Source organism: Dysidea avara, chromosome 9 (genome assembly GCF_963678975.1).
Source record: "Dysidea avara chromosome 9, odDysAvar1.4, whole genome shotgun sequence".
In the NCBI taxonomy this organism is placed as follows: domain Eukaryota; kingdom Metazoa; phylum Porifera; class Demospongiae; order Dictyoceratida; family Dysideidae; genus Dysidea; species Dysidea avara.
Window position 1 is genome coordinate 13,675,066 of NC_089280.1, and position 21,855 is coordinate 13,696,920.

Below are 21,855 nucleotides of genomic sequence, written 5' to 3' on the forward strand. Positions count from 1 at the left end.
ATTATATTCGTAAGGTTGCTCCTTACCATTGATGTTATAGTTCTCTCTCTTACTGACTAATTACTATTACCTACTTTTTGGATAGAAAAGGTACGTATCTATGTAGCTATAGCTATGCATAATTGTGTGTGTTAACAACCAGCTAGCTAGCCTAATTAATCACTTAGTTATGCAATGGTTCCTCGATTTGGCTTGTAGAATTGCATAGTTGCACTAAACCTTATATATCCTACTAGTGACTGAAAATGTGCATGGAAAACTATCCTTGTGTGCAGTAGTACAGTTACAATGTAGCTATGTGCATACATGGCCTAGCTAGGGCATGAGTCCGTATAAGCATGCATGTATTTAAGTCAATAATTACAACTGTAAAGTCCATGAAAGTATAGCTGTTTAATGACTGCATGTCGTAGCATGTATTAATCCGACTGTAACATTTTCTTGAGCAAGAAACTTTACCCCCATTGCTGCTGTTAAACCGGGATCATAATTGTATATGTACAATTTAGGGCACAGCTGAAGAACAGCCTTTGGCTGATGCCGTCATCCCTGTAAAAATAAAATTTAAAAATCTAGAAGTATATAGCTACTGCAGAATAAATGAACTGCTTTGTATGATTTTGTTGCTTGCATGCATCTTGCAAATATCATGCAACCCAATTTATAGTCCCAATCATTGTGCTGACATGCAGGGGTAGACAATGTTGCTGTTTATGCCGGCTGGTGGAAACTAAGACATTAAACATTTGCTGTAAAGAATTAAATTGTATACACATGCACGCATGCACTATTTCTTGAAGTTGGTAAATTCCAAGTCACTCGTCACTGTACTGACAGTTGTTCACTAGTAGTTCAGTAGCATTATACACATTACCTACATTTTTGTATAAATCCCGTAGGCCTATAGCAAGTCAACACTTAGTTGCTATAATCAAGCAACCCGGCACAGTAGGGTAGTAGCTTCTGTCAGGTCTGCAGGATGAAACACTTCAGTGAAACTAGGAATCCAGCAAATGCATACATGCAGCCAACATGATGATTAAAATTTCTTAATCTCAGTTACAATTGTTTCAAATAGCAGAGAAAAAACATTAACTTGCATTTTAATGTTTCAAATTTCTTGCCACATATTTGTGGATTTAGTCATGTGAGCATTTAATCTACAGGCATTTTCCCACAAGAATTGAAATTCATATCAGTGCAAAGTTCTGGTAAAGTGAGTTGGATGCATTCCAAGCACTTTATACTCAGGCTTGTCTAATAGTTAGTACTAATTGAAGACCTGTATTAGAACACTATCAGACAGAGTATGCATGTATATGAAAGTAAAAAATGCTGCAAGTCATCAAATTATGTTTATTGTGTTCAGCAAATAATAACATTATTTCTTTTATTTTCTATAGGTCTAATAACAACTTGCATATACTATGACACACTGGTATCAAAATACACTGCTAATTCTGGCTGTTGTACTAAACAGCAGTACTGTATTTGTTTCTTCAAACGGTGGATCTGGTAGCATGACGGGAAATTCTAGTAGTCTTCTGTATGCAATGGATTCAGCCACAGTCAACATGATGCTAGTAACACCAACTTTGGAACCTTCTACATTAGTGTCTACATTGAATGATATGACAGTCACTGTGTTGGTGTCTACTGATGATGGGCAGCTATCGATAACACCGAGTTTCTTTGATACGACTAGTATGATAATTCCAAACAGAAACAGTAGTCAGGGAATAAGTATTTTAACAGAAACGCCTGATTCCCCAAGCAGTACTATTTTCTCAATTCATGCAACTACTGCCATGAGAACCACACAGATGTTTTCTACAAGTACCAAATTTAAGCCTTCAGAGACTACAGTAAATTTCAGGTCAATATCCTCTACAAGCATTGTATCAACAACAAAGAGACCCCATCCTACTAGCTCACGATTGTCTACTACAAGTAGTGCATTGACCACTTCTACAAGTGTTGCATCTTCTAAATCCACCACGGTACACAGAAATACTGTGCCAAGGCAGATCACTACCATATCAATATCAACTATGGCAATACCTTCAAATTTCTTCACAACTACTACCACTAGGGCAGTTCCAAACAGAAGCACTGCTCCAGAACTTAGCTCAGGAGCTCTAACTGGAATAGTTATTGGTGGCTTGTTGGTTCTTCTATTCTTGATGCTCATAATTGTTTCAATCATAAAATATTTTATAGCAGAGAGGAAGAAGAGCACTCACTGGAATGAGGTACATAAGTTATACACAATGTTTATGCATGCTTAATTGTGCTACTAAATATTTAGCACAAATGTCCACTTTCTATAGCTATTTACATACATTGCCATTTTTGGCATAGCATATATTATAGCAAAAGAATTTCTGTCACAATACAAATACACAGTGTATACACGCAGTGCTAGAAAAACAGTCAGAAATTTGTTAGCTGTTTTTGGAATATATAATTAATTTTGGTGGGATAATATTTAGCCTCCCCATTGACAATGTACAGTAAATTACCAAATACTCCTACTATACAATTGGCTATATGTTTAAATGGGTTGAAACTGAAATGGCCTGTGGCCCAGTTATTTCTAGCAAATAGTAGCAATGAATACATACAACAGCACAAGAATGGATTGGGCTCAGCAAAATGTTTGTAACAGTAGCTCTATAGCAAGAAGCTTTATTTGAGTGTAATATAAAACCAACTTTATGAGCACATGGGAATGTTCTATATAGTGATCTTGTATGTAAGTTTATAGCCACTCATCTCTGTGTACATGAAATCAATCAATACACTTGATTGCAGTACTTGTAGTGCTTGTACTATATTATCTATGGTTGCACTTTTCATTATAGATGAGGCCACTTGAAAACAATGCAGATGAACAGGATACTGATGAAAATGCATATAAACTGCTGTAGAGTAGAAGGCTAAGTAACTAACAGCCTATCACATATATTCACATCACAACATACGTTTATTCAAGAAATACATCTCGATACACATAACTACATGTGCACGATATACATGCTATAGGGAGCTACACATTATACTGTAGAGTCACATGATTACTTATAATAATTATATTGAACTGCATATGGCTATGCTAAGAAATAATAATTATACTTATACAATTTCAGACAAAGTAAAGTTTTGTAGTTAGTGGATGGCTATATTAACAAACATGTCACAAATATGAACACTTGTATGTATAAATTGCATATGTATGGTCCATACAGATTCACATATAAAATCAACTCCTGTAATATAATTATACAGTACAGTATATCTTAGCGACTTGCTTGCAAAAAGTCATTGACCTACCTTGCCATATTACCATAGTAACATATGATTATATGCATGGTGTATCTAAAAGCTAACAGATATCCTTTTATATATTGACTGTATGCTGTAAAAAATAAGTACTGAATACTGTGCAGGGTAAATAGTGAACATCACTGGACATAGATGTTCCAACACACCCCACCCCCCTTTAATGTAACTCTTTAAGTATAAGTAATGTAATTTTTATAAGTAATGTAATATGGTAAGTAAATTTTAGATTTTAATGGCCGGTAGCCTTGAGCTAGCGGACCATCAGTACTGCACCCTAAAGATTTTATCAATTGTACATCTCTTATTCTATACTTGTATGCAGTACTGTAAAGTTATAATCAATTAATCAATCAAAAACATAGGTAACAGTGCCGCTGACATTATACATGTAGAGCCATATACTGCTGGCTACATTATATTATTATGTCTGATTAATCTGCATCCTAAAGTCATCATGATGGAAATTAATTGTTTACTCTAGAAGTTATATATGCCAGTACACATTGCGGCACGCAGGGCCAATAATAACATATAACAGCTATGTATATATAGCTAATAATTATATATGAGACATTTATAAAAGCCATTTGTCAGTTTATGCTATAAAATTTACGTACCCATTATAATTTCATACAAAACTAACCTACAACAACATGCTATTCAACTGGTAACTTTACCTTAATTGGAATCAATTTGTATAGTAATCACCACAATTATAGTTGTGTTTTTCCTTAGAGATTGGTATGCTCAATTTTCCGTTCATAGCTATATATAGGAGGCAAACTTTGGCCTATTATATGTGTGGAATAATTAAAATGCTAGCTTTATGCCTGATGCTTTACTCACCTATTTTTATGCCAGAACTTATGATAATAGATACAAGCCTATATATTTGTCAAGTAAATAGCATGCATGCTATGATCAAGGTATATTGATGGTATGGGCAGTTTTAGGTGATTTTACATAAACTGAATTACTCTACAATAACTGCTGTGGCACTCAAATAGATTCATGGTGAAAAGCTAAGTGTGTCAAAGCACTGCCTTATCAAGTCTATTGTAAGGCTACTCCAAATTGATTTCCTGGAATTTAGGCATGTGGGAGGGTGGGAAATCCATTGTGGTTTATACATCAAGTAGATTTAATTGGCCCTCTCTAGAATCACGACGTACATTTTGCAAACTAGTCATGTTTTATAAGATAATCAATTGTCAAATGGAAGTTTCATCTATCTCACTAACATCAATGTCATCAGTTACCAGAGGTCATTCACAACGTTTCAGAATCCCACAAGCAAGAATCAACTCATACTTATTTTCCTTTTTACCATCCACTATTAAATTATGGAACACTTTGCCAGAAGATGTGGTCAATCAGCCATCTATAAACTGTTTTAAGGACGTTTTGTTAAACCATCTGAATTTACTTTGATTTTGTTTTGTATCTGTGTGTTATACTCCTTGATGGAGTCCTACACAGTAATAAATAAATAAATAAATTTATAGTTTATACAGAAAGAAATTACTACTTGAAATAATTATGCATAGCCATAGATATAGCTTTAAAATATTGTTGCATTAGGCCAATGAAACTTGATTACCAGTTTCTCGCTCAGATTTTTGAAAATTTGATGAGGGCGGGCGGTTATTATTCATTATTCATTATTTTCCAAAAGCACAACACACATCCCAATCATGAAGATTTCTGCCAAAAAAGTGAGATCTACATAGCTAAAATACGTTACTAATCCATATAACAAATGATTTTTCCATTAGAGTATAGCTGATTACTCCATTAGAGTAAAAGTGACTGCTCTATTAGAGTATTTCAATCTGAAATACCAATAATGAAATTCCGTGCGGGTGTATCATTAAAAGCATGCGGGCGATGACCCGAAACTGCTAATCAAGTTTCATTGGCCTTATAGTCTTGAGTAGCTTCTTGTGTCACAATAGTGATACAACTGTGTACTGTACATGTGGCATTCCAGAACTGCATAGTAGCTTTTATGCTCATTTGAGCATTGCAGTTGATCGTTCTATTAGAGTTTATTCAATGTAATTGTGGCTTCCTATGTTCTATTGCTAGCTATATAGCTACAGGGTAGTTATAGCCAGTGTTAAACTTCTCCCTCAAATTTATAGCCAATATGATGATAACATTCCAGGGGCAATGGAGAAGGTCAAAAAGTGGGGAGCCAACTCGGCTTTGACAATGAAAGTTACACAGTAGAGTATAGTTGAAGCATATACGATTGAACTCCAGCACATACTGTTTGCAGTCAAATCCATCAAGACTCCAACCAACCTTACTAATCATATCAAATTTAGCTCTGCCAACACTAGATTTTGCCTCTGATTTTGCACTAACAACAAACTAATTCATCCTCACCACTTAAATAACATGTCTCACCACTCCTTCACTTTGGAATGCTATGCTTCTGAATTTGTAATCTCCTGTGATAAAAATACAAACTTAAACAATGATCTATGGAGCCATTTCTTAACAGATTTCGATGACACTATAAACTGTTCATTACAGTACCTTTGTTACCGCTCAAGGTGCCATCAGTCCAAGCCACCCACCTACTAACTTGCATCACTTGTAACTAACATATAATTTGTACATATAGTATTTAAGTCCTGAGTTCTATAACCAGAAATCTTGCATCACTTGTAACAAATGTATGTAAGTAAGTAGTTAAGGAAGGATGTGTGTAGTGCATGTGGTACAGGTGTCATATGATTAAGTAAATATTGTAATGTACTTTTGGCTGTTGGCACATGTTGCCAACCCTGAAACCATTGCCTGGCATTGGTGTTTTCTGTCATTCTAGGTGTTCCGGTGGCATGCCCATCTGAGGTAATATTTTTACTCGGGTGTTTAAAACCAATTGTGACTGTTCTATTAGAGTAATTGACTGATCGATCTTTCGTGACCAACACACGCCTTCTCGTTCTTCAGGCCTGCTCCCCCGCCTGCGCAACATTCTCAACAGACACAGGTAGTCTAGAACCCAGACTAGTGATCAATGGGTGATGCAAGCAACAATTCACGTGGTCAGCAGTCACGTGCTCACGTGTTCCGGTACTGGTGACTTCGGTCGACTTTTGTTCAGCAACTGACAGTACAGTATAGAAACAGCAGTCCGAAGCGAGGGCAACGTACCGAGTGTATTCCTGATCGTTGTGGTATTATCAGTTGTAATTCAAGGTCAGTTTGTATTTTATAGCTATTATATGTATCTGATATGTAGACCTAGTCAGTCTGACGTTTCCAGACCCTCCTAGGCCGACTAGATATGACCTAGCGGGTGCACATAGTCTCAGTGTTGCCGGCTAGACTAGAATGCCAGGTGTACACCACATTAAATATTCATGATCAGTTTAAATCTAATTGGTACTATCAGAATGCTTTGCCATACCATGGCCACTGAAAACTGGAACTTTGACTGCCAACAAGTGGTACGTAGTTGACGAAATAAAATTGGTACTGACAAACTTGTGATGGTTTCTAGTTTGCCATATTTTAACTTTTGGAAGTATATTAATTTTCACTTTCTCCATCAAAATTACATGAGCATATTCTGATCGTCTACATTCATCTTGTCATGTTTTACCTTTCAAAAATAATTTCAGAGTTGACTTGCAACACTCCAGGTCATTACCTATTCCTAGGCTGGTAAAATAAGGTCATATGTTCGTAGTGCACTAATCATGAAGGGTCTGTAGGCCGTGTACCATGTTAAGTGTTCGGTATCCATGTCCTTATTTATGTTAGGCACCATCATAATTTGCAAAATGCATGGATGCTGACTACTATATTCAGATGGGTAGTAAGTTGCATGAAACATGCTATCTTAGTATTTGAAATACATACCGGCTTAAAATAAGGTGCTTTACTATTGTACATCGTGTGTCACAAAGTAATTAATTCAGCAGTATGATACCATGGCATGCAGAGATTATTGTTATAATTTTAACTGCTATGAAGATTTGACAAGGTAACACAATGGCTTGGCTTGAACCTGACCTTCTAAGCAGTGGAAATTCCTCTGTATTAGGTACACAAGTTAAGGTACACAATGTAACTATTTGATGTTTCAAAACTGTTTTGTAATGTGCAAAGTAACGATTATTACCCTTGGATGGTATATTATGTGTGAAAAGACATTTTTACCTTAAAAATATCCACATGTATATCCATACATTTCAACTACTACTGCAACAGCTGTGTATATCCTTTAACAAATTGCTTTCAACAAAACCTCTCTTTTGAAAATTGCCAGCTATTATGGTTAAGTAATTAGTTCCAAAGAATGCTATGGAGGAGTATTACTCCCCCACAGGCTACAATAATATAACAATTGGATACATTAGCTAAAGTGGCAGAGTGTTTTGTGCCTTTAGCTATTCCATGCATGACCCTCTGAGGTTATTGTTAGCCATCACATGTGATATGATAGTTACGTATAACTAACACAAAAACAATTCTGTGAATTAATTTGACAATCGAAAATATTTATGATATACATAATTTGGGAGCCAAGAAGAGAGCGCCATTTTTGTCTTAACCGTGTGCTCTGTGGTAAAGATAATGTGACTAGTGGTACTGCTCTTCACACCTTCAGCTAGAGTGCATAATTCTCCTGTGTGAATGCAAAGAAAAGTACTATCCTGTTTGGGTGGGTCTATTGTATAACTTTTATTGCTAAAAGTTTGTTTGAAGAAATTATAGTACACTTGCAAAATCTGAAGTGTTTTGCTATGGCAGCTTTTAGAAACCAATTTCAATTCAAAATTTCTATGGATCTGAGAAATGATAGGGGCAAATGACACTTTACCAATTTCCTTGTTACATTCCAAATTAATCCAAGTGCAATGTTTCTTGTTCAAGTCACAGAGTATGGACAATAATTAATTTAATGGCTTACCATGTTGGTAGGCAATTGTTTAAAAACAAGTCTGTGTTATGATAGCCATTGTATTGCCATAATATATTAGCTAACACTACTGAGGTACAACAGAAGCTGTACAATAAGAAGTTAATAATTACACTTAGATGGTAATGTAATGGGGAGAACACCTGCTCTATTTGTATAGCTAATATTAGAAAGAAAGATATCATATAGAATGGCTGGGTATGAGATTTAAACCACTAAAATTATACATGCCTACAGCAGATAGGATAGTTATACATGATGCATATTGATCTTCAATAGATCCACAACACTGAAGTTTGTAACAACAAGCATAATATATTTATGTAGAAAGCACAAGATTGTTTATTGTTATGTTTTAAGTGAAACAGTAAACAAAGTTGTGTAGCAGATATAGTGAGGCTGAATTATCATGTAGTTGTTATGTAACATATTAGTTATTTGTTTGGAAAGTTGATTCAACTAGCTCACATTACTATAATCAAGTGCTGCCAAACATGTTGATGTGTAGCTTCCCAAAAACCTGGTTGCCAGAGAAAGCTTGTAACACAGCACTACCTGCACTTGTTTACAAGCAGTTTAGTAAGCCTACAACATTTCCAACAGCTGACAAAACAAATGCTGTATCTTTCTTGGGTTTTACAATTGATTACATGCCTGGTCCTTGTTTACCCACAACAATCATATATCACAACATTAAAAGAGCACTTGGTGTAGTCTTCTTGGAACCGAGCTCTTGACAACCTACTGAACCTAGTTGACTTGGTAATGTTGTATCACAGGGTTCTGGTTGGTATAGTGGCGTAATGTGTATTGGAACATAGAAGACCAAACGCTTAGGTGTAAGCACGTATTTGTGCTTACCAGAAGTTGTCAGTCTCATCTTTCCAGACTCTTTTCTCAGCACTGTGGTAATTGATTAGGTAATAAGTTCCTCCTTTGGAGCAAGCACTTATTTTGGTCTATGCAGAAAAAAGGGTCTGGCTACGTGAAATTAAAAAGTGTTGTTGATGCTTGTGATCTGTAGCGCTAGTCAGTTTGGGAAATGTAAAGCCATTTTGTAAATCTCTAGAACGAAATGGTTACTTTAGTATGGGAATAGTAAAGAATCTTAGTTTGTAAATTCTTCTCACTAAAGATGATCAAGGGTATTTGTTCTACCTTCAGTGACTACTACAGTCCCATGGTCACTAAAATTCCGTGTATTCGTTGGCATCCATAAAATTATAATTCTTTATAACCAGTAGTACATTCTCAGCTAGCAGCAGATTGATTGCGGGTGTGTGGCTAGACAGCTATTTCCCTCAAACATTATTAAAGTTTGTATGTTTGTCAGCCTGTGTGAGGTATTAATCATGACTGCACAAACACTGCACTTGGTTAGTCAGTTTTAAATACAGGTGTGCGTGCGTGCGTGTGTGTGTGTGTGTGCACATGTGTGCGTGTGTGCGTGTGTGCACGTGTGTGCGTGTGTGGCAATCTATAAGAACAGCTCTTTTTAGGCATATAACAGTCACAAAATGATAGTAGCCTATGAGGAGTCTTACATATTACATCTTAAAATGTGACTGGGCCTGCAATAATAGTGCATGTGGGCACATAAAATTTTCCTACTTTTTCAAACTTCAATGACGCATAACTATTAAACTATATATGGCCATAAATTTTTCAGCACATATTAAACATTCAATGGGCTGCATAATACAAATTACAGAATGCAGATATTCTATTGATATAATCAAGATACGTATAACCTGCTATGTAATAGGGTGTAGTTTATGCCAACATGCATGCCCTATTTTCACAGGCCCAGTCACAAATGGAGAATGACTTCATGGCTTTGGTGATAGGTATAGATTTGTATAGGAAAACATAATAACTACCATATAGAGAGAAACTTTGGTGGGAGAGAACTTTGACAAATTTGGCAATTTAGTACAATTAATTCACCAAAGTTTAACCACACCTGAGATCAACATCTTAATAACTAAAGATTGAGCTTGAATTTGCCAAAGTTTATGCAATTTAGCTGGCTTGTTGCCAAAGTTTATACCCACGCTAAAGTTTCCCTCTATACGGTATGTAACAGATAACCTTAACATTTAGCTAACAGCCTTCTTACTTGCTGCTTTTGTTGAGTAGCAAAGATTTGTCTGAGCTGTAAAATGATAGTTGATCTCAAAATTTAGGAGGTACTTTCTTTCCTGCAAATTTGATATACAGTGAAGCCTTTATTATGTGAACACCTATGTCATAAAGTGCTCAGACAAGCAGACAAAGTGACACATTCATTTGCGTATAGATCTCCAATCATCTCTCATACACTTACTCTAATAGTACAAACACCTACGAAATACTCTATTAAAATAGTTTCCTATATTGTTCAGATACAAAGGTTATCAGGATTTGGATAATCAAGGTTCTACATATTACTGGTGTAATTAAAACTTATTAATTTAAAATGAAGTACACAGGGTTCCAGCAATTAAAAGTAGTGAAACAAGATACACATGAATGACTACATAACCTTGTGGGAAATCACATCTGTTCAATACCAAGTGGGGATTTCCAACATAGTTATGTTGTAATAGCTACCATAATTCGTGTATCTTGTTTCATTGCTGGAACCCTACTTCATTTTCAAATTAATTGCGCTATTTTGTTTTGTTATAACAGCACAGCATGTGGGTGCCATATGAATGATAGATTAAGAGGTGTGTTTGCCATGTCTTGTTTTCTGCAGCAAAACTGCAGCTGATTGTAGCTAGATCATTCACATGTTCTGATCATTAAAAGGTGTGGTTGTGCATGCAATCATTTTTTATGAAGTGCAGCTGCACATATCTACTTCCTTGTGGTATCTAACTATGTTCTCCAAAAGAAAAGTTGATAAATTAATGCTTAGTTATGGTTTCCTTGCATAAAGAATATGATCATGATAAAGGGAAATAAAGGCACATGCCACATTCAAGTTTATTGTTGTGGCATGAAATGGTGCTTCATTTGGCCTCTAGCCTTGCGACAGTGATCAGGCTGACAGGCAGACAAAATTAGTTTTAACAATTTTTTTTGAATTCGATATTTGGTCTCTGTAAATGTTTTGTTTTTAATGAGGTTTTGGTACTAGCTAGATGTACTAAGACTGTTTTGTAAAGGTGATTTTCATCATACTGTATAATTTATGACATTTATAAAAGTTTTTAATGGCAGCATTTTGGCAGGAATTTTTATGGGGGAACCCTACTAATTAACAGTATATTAGCATTTTTCTATATACAAGGGACTGCCTCATTTTGCAAATCCCAGATGTGTGTGTAATATATGAATTTTATGGTAGTTGCAAGTGATATAACTGATTTAAATATAACTTCATAACAAAGTTGTACAGTGATTAATGTACAACGATGTTGACATCAATAAACTCCATTTCTCTCCATCATGTAGGATTGTTTTTATACTTACTGTCTACTTGATAAAGTCGTGCAGTCATCAGGAACAGTAGTGTATTGCCGGGCTAGAGCAAAATGTTAATATCATTACTCCTTACAGTTGCATTTCATGAATTGGCTTTAGCTACTACATCGTTTCCTATTACAGAGAATGGACCTTCAATGACCATTTTACCTTCTAGCGGTGAAACCTTTCCAGGTTCTAGTTCCATTTCAAGCAATAATATAGTTGCTTCGCTGTCTAGTGCTATTCCAATTTTTACAAGCAGTGAAATTTCTTTGCTATCTAGTACGAGCAGTAGAATTTCTTCATCATCTAGTACTATTCCAGTAAGCAGTGAAAATTCTACCTCAACTAGTTTTATTCCAGTTCCTACAAGCAGTGGAAATTTTACCTCAACTAGTATCATTCCAGTTCCTACTGGAAATGCTACCTCAACTAGTTTCATTTCAGTTCCTACAAGCAGTGGAAATTTTACCTCAACTAGTTTTATTCCAGTTCCAACCGGAAATGCTACCTCAACTAGTTTCATTCCAGTTCCTACAAGCAGTGGAAATTTTACCTCAACTAGTATCATTCCAGTTCCTACCGGAAATGCTACCTCAACTAGTTTCATTCCAGTTCCTACAAGCAGTGGAAATTTTACCTCAACTAGTTTTATTCCAGTTCCAACCGGAAATGCTACCTCAACTAGTTTCATTCCAGTTCCTACAAGCAGTGGAAATTTTACCTCAACTAGTTCTATTCCAGTTTCTACAAGTAGTGAAAATACTACCTCAACTAGTTTTATTCCAGTACCTACAAGCAGTGGAAATTTTGCAACTAGTTTTATTCCAGTTCCTACAAGCAGTGGAAATTTTGCAACTAGTTTCATTCCAGTACCTACAAGCAGTGGAAATTTTGCAACTAGTTTTATTCCAGTTCCTACAAGCAGTGAAAATTTTGCAACTAGTTTCATTCCAGTACCTACAAGCAGTGGAAATTTTGCAACTAGTTTCATTCCAGTACCTACAAGCAGTAGAAATTTTGCAACTAGTTTTATTCCAGTTCCTACAAGTAGTAAAAATGCTACCTCAACTAGTTTCATTCCAGTTCCTACAAGCAGTGGAAATTTTGCAACTAGTTTTATTCCAGTACCTACAAGCAGTGGAAATTTTGCAACTAGTTTCATTCCAGTACCTACAAGCAGTGGAAATTTTGCAACTAGTTTTATTCCAGTTCCTACAAGCAGTGGAAATTTTGCAACTAGTTTCATTCCAGTACCTACAAGCAGTAAAAATTTTGCAACTAGTTTTATTCCAGTTCCTACAAGTAGTAAAAATGCTACCTCAACTAGTTTCATTCCAGTTCCTACCGGAAATGCTACCTCAACTGGTTTCATTCCAGTTCCTACAAGTAGTGAAAATACTACTTCAACTGGTTTCATTCCAGTTCCTACAAGCAGTAGAAATTTTATCTTGACTAGTTTCATTCCAGTACCTACAAGCAGTGGAAATTTTGCCTCAACTAGTTTTATTTCAGTTCCTACTGGAAATGCTACCTCAACTAGTTTCATTTCAGTTCATACAAGCAGTGGAAATTTTGCCTCAACTAGTTTCCTTCCAGTACCTACAAGCAGTGGAAATTTTTCCTCAACTAGTTTTATTCCAGTTCCTACAAGTAGTAAAAATGCTACCTCAACTAGTTTCATTCCAGTTCCTACAAGCAGTGGAAATTTTACCTCAACTAGTTTCCTCCCAGTACCTACAAGCAGTGGAAATTCTTCCTCAACTAGTTTCATTCCAGTTCCTACAAGCAGTAGAAATTTTACCTTGACTAGTTTCATTCCAGTTCCTACAAGCAGTGGAAATTTTACCTCAACTAGTTTCATTCCAGTTCCTACAAGCAGTGGAAATTTTACCTCAACTAGTTTCATTCCAGTTCCTACAAGCAGTGGAAATTTTACCTCAACTAGTTTCATTCCAGTTCCTACAAGCAGTGGAAATTTTACCTCAACTAGTTTCATTCCAGTACCTACAAGCAGTGGAAATTTTACCTCAACTAGTTTCATTCCAGTTCCTACAAGCAGTGGAAATTTTACCTCAACTAGTTTCATTCCAGTACCTACAAGCAGTGAAAATTTTACCTCAACTAGTTTCATTCCAGTTCCTACAAGCAGTGGAAATTTTACCTCAACTAGTTTCATTCCAGTACCTACAAGCAGTGGAAATTTTACCTCAACTAGTTTCATTCCAGTTCCTACAAGCAGTGGAAATTTTACCTCAACTAGTTTCATTCCAGTACCTACAAGCAGTGGAAATTTTACCTCAACTAGTTTCATTCCAGTACCTACAAGCAGTGGAAATTTTACCTCAACTAGTTTCATTCCAGTTCCTACAAGCAGTGGAAATTTTACCTCAACTAGTTTCATTCCAGTTCCTACAAGCAGTGGAAATTTTACCTCAACTAGTTTCATTCCAGTACCTACAAGCAGTGGAAATTTTACCTCAACTAGTTTCATTCCAGTACCTACAAGCAGTGGAAATTTTACCTCAACTAGTTTCATTCCAGTTCCTACAAGCAGTGGAAATTTTACCTCAACTAGTTTCATTCCAGTTCCTACAAGCAGTGGAAATTTTACCTCAACTAGTTTCATTCCAGTTCCTACAAGCAGTGGAAATTTTACCTCAACTAGTTTTATTCCAATTCCTACAAGTAATGGATTTTCTTTGTTAACTACTTTTATTCCAGTTCATACAAGCAGTGAGACCTCTACACATTCTAGTGCATCGTCTGGTCCAGTTCCAGCTTCAAGCAGTGAAATTGTTTCAACCATTATCAGTAGTAGCAGTAGTAGTAGTAGTAGTAGTGGTAGTAGTAGTAGTAGTAGTAGTAGTAGTAGTAGTAGTTCATTACCAAGTATTCCCAGCAGTGGAGCTGTATCCAGTGCCACATCAATTTACTCACACATGACTATATTTTCCACACTGCAAACTGCTAATGTTCTATCAACATCATCTTCTATCATTTCCACTATCACTCCTGCAGCTGGTGGTGGCTCAGGGCTCAGTACTGGTGTTGTTGTTGGAATAATAATTGGCAGTTTGTTCATCGTGTTGTTTATACTGTTTTTGATCGCTGTTGTTGCAAGGTACTATCTATCACGTAGAAGAATAAGAAATTACTGGATGGAGGTTAGTTGATGACAGCTGTGTATGCACCAATGTACAGTATATATACAGTACAGTATTAGGGATCAAGGAAATTTACACCTTCTCATAAAATATTGACCAAAAATTAAACCAGCATGGTACTGTACCTTGTCAGTATTGGTCAAGTATGACCAAGCCCTAAATTGCCTTCAGTACAGCTCAAAATGTTTCCAGTACATTTTTGCTACAGAATTTTTAAAAACAATTTATTTAGTGGAATTTTCCACTGCCTGACTGTTACTAATAGTGCATTGAGATTAGTGTTCTGAACCAGTATGGAAAGACCCGTTATTAACCTGTATTGTCTAGGTCAAGCCAATTATTGGCTAAAAAGCCTTTTAACCAGTTTTGTCCACCCACTTGGTAAACCATAAATTACCCCTGCTGACAACACAACATAACCTCAAAGCATGTGTAAATATGTGCTTGTAATAGCTGTTATTGTAAGGCAGGATGTTGATGGTCACTTTGGTACCACCCTAAGGCTTCCAAAAGGCATGTTTAGTGCCATAATGTCTGCTAATTTACAATCAGACAATAACCAGTCAATATCCAATTATTCACCTTCCAATAACTGGTTTTAGTAAACTCTGCAGGTTCACAGCACTAATTGAGATAAATGTAACTCACTACCAGCTAAGGCTATGGGCTACTGTTCAATGTCACTTCAACCCAACACCTTTCAGTGTACCACAGTACAGTATGTTCAATGCATGCATCATGGACTTACCTTTATCCTCTATGTGTCCCATTTCTCATTGCTAACAGTTCAAGGTATCAATTCATGGTAACGTGATGGCTTCCCTATGTTTGTGATAAGAATCATCCATATTTCCGTAGTGGCTGGGTTAATTGCAGAGGCGCTTCTTGTACTTTTCTTCATTTGTAATGCTATGTAACAGGTTGAATATAGCTAAAAACGAAGTGTAATGGATGCTTCACTTTTCAGTAATTGATAGTTGGGGCACGTGTTCAGACTAAAATACTAACTCTGATGAGATTCTTTCTTTTGATGCGGTATGTGAGGGTTCAATAGTCATAAAGCTACCAAGTATGTTATAAACAAGTAAACAAACAATTAGTACAAGGAATTTTAAGTTCAATTAGGATAGAAAATAACAAGTAGTGAAACAAGGAAGGTTGCTTACACCTGTAGATATATTTTATACTAGGGCAGGGACAAAATTGCAAAAGTGATTTGTTACAGGGTAATACTTGATGGAATAACTTGAAAATCAGTCTGTACATGAAGTTACCATTGTTGTGCAAACCTTTTGTGGTTTGAGAGTATTAGCTAAGGAGATATAAGCAAAACCAAGCATGTAAAAAAGCATAATCAAGATACTCTAATAGAACAGTCACTGAGAAGTAAAAAATGTGTGCAAAAACATTAGAAAAAGTTTCTTCAGGATTCAAACCTGGGAGCTCCACACCTATATACCCGAGCCCTTTACCACTCTGCCACTGTGGTCAGTTCCTCAACTCACTTAATTTCTACCTTACACTAGAATGATAGATCTATCAGTGGAAATTCTAGAACATTCTATATGCATTGTATTGAAGTGCTCAGAAAAATTGTGTGCTCTATTAGAATACTACAGAAATTATGAAAATAGCCTGTATCAAGTGTGTTGTGTGGCCAAGTACAGCCAGTGCAGGCAGGCGGGCGACATACTCGTTTTATGGAACCAAAAATGCCATTTTTATGTATCTGTAGCTCCGTAGTGCTTGAATGGTATAATTAACCATTTCTCCTGTGGCATCTCCCATGCCTAATTTAACTAGCTATCATTGGGATATATGCACCTCGAAATTTGTTCTATTTCAGTTCTTTGTAAATACTGTACATATAGCTAGCCACGCAGTTCCTGTAGTAAAGGGGAAAGGTTAAAAAGGAAGTATCAAGGCCAACCATAGGCTGGTTTTGGAACATTCAGTTAGTGATATCCACACATAAAAGCCAAGCTATGAAAAAAGGTGCAGCCTTAAATTCCTGGGTGGAAAAAAGTTTTTCACCCAGGATTTTTAAGGCTGCACCTTTTATCACAGCTTGGCTGATTTTGTGCAGATATTATACTAGGGTTGGGGAAAAGCATCGCAAGTTTTGGAACCTTTACAGGTTTTTTAACCTTCGAAGGTGGTTTTTTAACCTTCGAAGGTGGTTTTACTCTTTCACAGCTTTGTAACCATGGATACTGGCATGTCTATTTGGTCAAAAAGCCACGTGCTTCTTGGAGCCATGCAACTAAACTTTAGTATGTTTACAATTGAAGTAGTTGTACTAGAGCCGGTACTACAGCTACAACAAAGTGTGAGACCACAACGGGGTCCACATCCATCAGTTATGATCATTTATTACTAACATGACATAATCAAAAAAAGCTTCTTGAAAGAAGCTTTGGAGGTTAAAATTTGACCTTCATTCCAACCTTAGTGGACATTGAATCCCTAATTTAGTGGTTTATTGACTGAAGCATAAGGATATGCCTTCCCTAATCCCTTCCAACAGAAAAAATATGTGAAATTAATGAATTTTCTACTAACTGCCTGACTGACTGCCTGATGCCTCCAGCCAAGTGATTATGTGGTGGGGTCATTTCGGCCTGGGGGTGTGCCTTTTTGCCACTTGCAGCATTTTACAATACATGCATCACAGATTTATGTACCTTTGTCCTTCCTTGTGCCCCATTTCTTTTCCCACTACCACGTAGGTGTTCATTTGCAGCAACTTATAATGGCCTCAGTACAGGCTGTATAACATGAGGATTGTACACAATTTTCATATTGACTAGGTTGATTGCAGAGACTTTTCTTGTACTATTCTCTAATAGGTGGAGTATAGCTGAAAACAAAACGGAAAGTGGTTATCTTTTTCAGTGATTGGTAATTGATAATAGGGACATGTGTTTGACTGTAATTTCTATAGTCACTTGATTCATATATCCAGTTAGTAACATCTTCAAACTTATCTCATACTCTTGTGAGTACTTTCGAAAACATTAACAATTAAGTTACCATGGTTTCTCCGTTAATTGTACCTCTGAGTTTCAGCCAGTCACACATCACATGGGAGTAATAGTGATCTGGCAAATGTATTCACATTGAAATCAATTGGTGAGTCCGATGATATAGAAGTTATATCTATTGTAGTGAAGCGATTAAAATATGCATAAAATTATTTTTGTAGCACATGTAATGTACATACTTCAATGTGATTATCTCAAAACAGAATTATGCAAACTAGATGCTTTTTGTTCAGCGGGTCACATATCTACGTGTGACACTATGCTGGCAGAGGTGCTTCTACGTAGATCTTGTGCATACGTGCAGTTACACAATTACTTTTTATAAAATTTCTGGTTTTTTGTACTATGCACTGGTTCACCAATCACTGTACAGTAATTATGTTACCAAATGGTAAACAAACAGGTATGAAGAAAAATTACATTTGAGTAGGGATAGAAGCAGTGAAGGGTCATCTACGCCTGCAGCTATACTAGTGGACATTTAGTAATCACTGCTGTGATATGGCTAAAGTACTCACTCGTGGTTATACTATTTCTAGACTATATATGTCTGAAATAGGAATTAAATGTCCACTATATGGCTGCAGGTGTATATAGATTGTTTTCTGGCAACTCAAAAATACAATTCTAATTTTTATTTAGTTATACCTCAAAAATGGCTACAATAAGGTTGTGGGGTTGATTTTTCACTCCCTTCAGCCCAACAGGTACCTTTTGGAATACTGCAGAACGTACAGTGCACCAATCATAGACTTACCTTTGTCCTCCTTTGTGTCCCAAAATGCTGATTTATGGCAGTGTATCAATGGCTTTGTATGTTACAGAATAAAACAGAAGTCACCACTATATGCATAGGTGATGAATTGTGATAACACGTCATAGCTTCAGTGCTACCTTTCACAAGAATCATCCATAATTTTTGCAGTTAGTGGATTGATTACATTTGAAACTCTGGTGGAACATAGCTGAAAACAGAGCGGAATGGCCACTAAAATAGTCTTTGCTCTTCAGTAATCGATAGTCTGGGTATACATGTTTGTGCAATTAATTATTGTGGTTCCATTCTTTCCCTTGATGCAGTGAACCTCATATTGTTATTAAAAGCATATAAGAAATTTTACATTTGAGTAGGGTTCATAGAAATGAAGCAAGCTAGGGAGGTCGTGTACACCTGACAGTTATACTAATGGACATTTAAGTCTTAATTTACACTTTGTCCATAATACTGCTAAAGTAGGTGTTAAATATGTTCAATCGACCTCTCTTGTTTCATTGCTTGTTATATTTGTGATCTCTACTCAAATGTAAAATTCCTTATACAGTGGTACTTCAGTTATCCAGACCCCACTTATCTGGATTCTCAGTTAACCGAACTACGGAAATGACTGCTCTATTAGAGTAGTGAGTGTTCTATTAGGGTAGTTAAAATACTGATATTTAAAAAAAAATTCTTAATGCTATTCTACAGTTATTTATACACAGTTTCAGAGACATGGACTTTTCAGACTTATGGACCACCCCTGGTCCAAGGGGTTCGGATAACTGAGGTTCTACTGTACTTATTAATTATAGTACTGTAAGTCCATTGTGACTGTTTTATTAGGGTGTCATGATATAAATTGGGTCAAAGAAAATTTGTGCATATTACTTTTAAATCTCAAAGTCATGTGATGATATACGTATATCACAAGTACAAGGAATTTTAAGTTCTATTAGGGGTCATAGAAATAGCAAAACAAGGGAGGTCACCTGTACCTGCTGATATAGTAGACAGCACATGTAATTTCACTTTAATACTGCCTAACCAATACTGCCAAGTTGTTGTAAAGGAAAGGTGACGCTTTTGGGTGATATTTTGGGCTTTAACAACCTTCATTACCCCCTACTGTCCAGTACTACTATGCTGTATGATAAAGGCATTAGGCTGTTAAGTATAGTCAGAATAGAAACAGTGTAATTGTTTTTGGGAATATTGTTAGGCCCAATTTGTATTGTTTTAATGTTTCTATTCTAATTGTTTACATTATGCTAGACAATGTAGCTACATACCAGCTCACCAATATAGATAACAAATGGCAAATAGTGCTGTATGATTTAACTCTTTGTATTTTATACGAGTCCATAAAAGGTGTGATCTATCAAACACTGGCACAAAACTATATGAATTTTGTGCTATGACGAACATATCATAATTATTTTGTGTAATAATCTTTTTGCAGATGGAGCCATTTAGTGACAGAGAAGTTAGTAGGAGTCCTCGGATAGAGAAAAGTACCTATCAGAAGTTTTGACATTGAATTTGTATATAGAATAACTAGATTGCAGTAGTTAGCTACTCTAATTCACGTTAATTTTGAAATTTTTGTGGAGTTGTCACTTTGTACGATGATGCCATAAGTATTATAGCAGGTATTCCTGCTGGCACTTAACAGTTTGTAAATTAAACAGTCTAATTTTTAAAATAAGCCAAAATTCTCACTCTTCGGAATACTAAGCGATAGATTCACTTTCATAACAGTTTCTGTACATGCAGCATCATCTGGCACATTTCCATTATGCACTGTTGAAAGCAAAGTGCCTTATATTTTAAAATAAGCCAAAATTCTCACTCTTCGGAATACTAAGCGATAGATTCACTTTCATAACAGTTTCTGTACATGCAGCATCATCTGGCACATTTCCATTATGCACTGTTGAAAGCAAAGTGCCTAAGTTGGATGCAGGCTTTATCTGGAATGTCACATTGAGTCAAGGTCTGTAGCCTATAGAAGCTGTATGTATTTGGCATATATAGGAGGGCATCCAATTATTTGGTCCCTACTAGGCCCATCTGTAGGTGTGTTACTAGCTGGATGCTCATGAATTTTGTTCTATTGTGTTTAGGCCACACAAAGTCAATTATATGCTTCTGGTCCTACTAGCTCCCCAAGAATTGCCCAGCCTTTATTTTTATTTTCATGTTGTGCACTACATTTCACATAGCAGTAGTATACAGGGCATTAAAGTTATAGATGCATATGTTTATTTATATAAAACTTTTAGAATATAGCTAGCTATACACCAATTAGGTAAGCAGAAATCCAAAAGATTATTAATAGTATATATATGATGGTTTTACAACAAAAGTACTGTCATAACGTAGATGCAGGACATATATAGACGGCTTGCTATAATAGGTACTTTTATTTCTAAAGTGTGCTTATAGAGGTAAGCTATTGATCCAATAAAATTGTATGTTGTCAATGAAGTTAACGTTGTTTCCATTCATCTAAAAATAACATTCTCAAAGACATGCAAAACTATTGGTGGGAAGAGTAAATAAAGCGGAGTTTACAATTGATTTGGTGGTTGAAGGATACACCTTTGAATCTAACTATGTACACTGTCAAAACTGCATTGGACATATAGCTATGCAACACGTACATTAAATAGGCAAATTGTAACTATTTATTTGTTGATATATACAGTGAAATACGTAATGTAATTGCATGTATTTTATGTATACATTATGGATCAAGATTTTAATCTTATTGTGACATTTGTATTGACGCTAGAAGCCTATTCTGGCCTAACAATAATGACATGCATCTGCATGGGAGAAAGGGTGCAACTGCACAACCTTTACAATTTGCATACAACATGTGTACATGTACGAATATATACATGTACGAATATATATGTCACAAAAAATAAATATATGTGACTGAATTTGACAAAACAAGGCTTCCACACACATCCACTTTTATGACTTTGGAGCACCATAACTTAATGTAGGAGTATATATGCCATCAGCTTCAAATTTTGACCTGTTATTTCACCATGCATGCTATGGAAGAATTGTGTGAAAATTGTAGATCAATAGCTTAGTGAGTAGTCAAGTTACAGTTGGTTAAAGTCAGAGAAT

At 35.9% G+C, this 21,855-nt stretch overlaps 1 protein-coding gene and 2 long non-coding RNA genes across 3 annotated transcripts; all 3 read left to right on the forward strand.

The window, feature by feature from the left end:
- On the forward strand, positions 1-3,135 carry LOC136265883 (uncharacterized). The gene is made up of 3 exons (XR_010705790.1): positions 1-90; positions 1,404-2,252; positions 2,865-3,135. It is a non-coding gene; the product is annotated as an uncharacterized lncRNA (long non-coding RNA).
- Positions 3,136-6,427: 3,292 nt separating this feature from the next.
- On the forward strand, positions 6,428-13,958 carry LOC136267501 (uncharacterized). Its single transcript, XM_066062668.1, has 3 exons — positions 6,428-6,558; positions 11,729-13,833; positions 13,914-13,958. Exons 2-3 carry the CDS (start codon positions 11,809-11,811, stop codon positions 13,956-13,958), a joined length of 2,070 nt encoding a protein of 689 aa, XP_065918740.1. The 5' UTR covers positions 6,428-6,558; positions 11,729-11,808.
- Positions 13,959-14,195: 237 nt separating this feature from the next.
- On the forward strand, positions 14,196-20,380 carry LOC136266847 (uncharacterized). Its single transcript, XR_010706321.1, has 2 exons — positions 14,196-14,907; positions 20,171-20,380. It is a non-coding gene; the product is annotated as an uncharacterized lncRNA (long non-coding RNA).
- Positions 20,381-21,855: the final 1,475 nt, after the last annotated feature.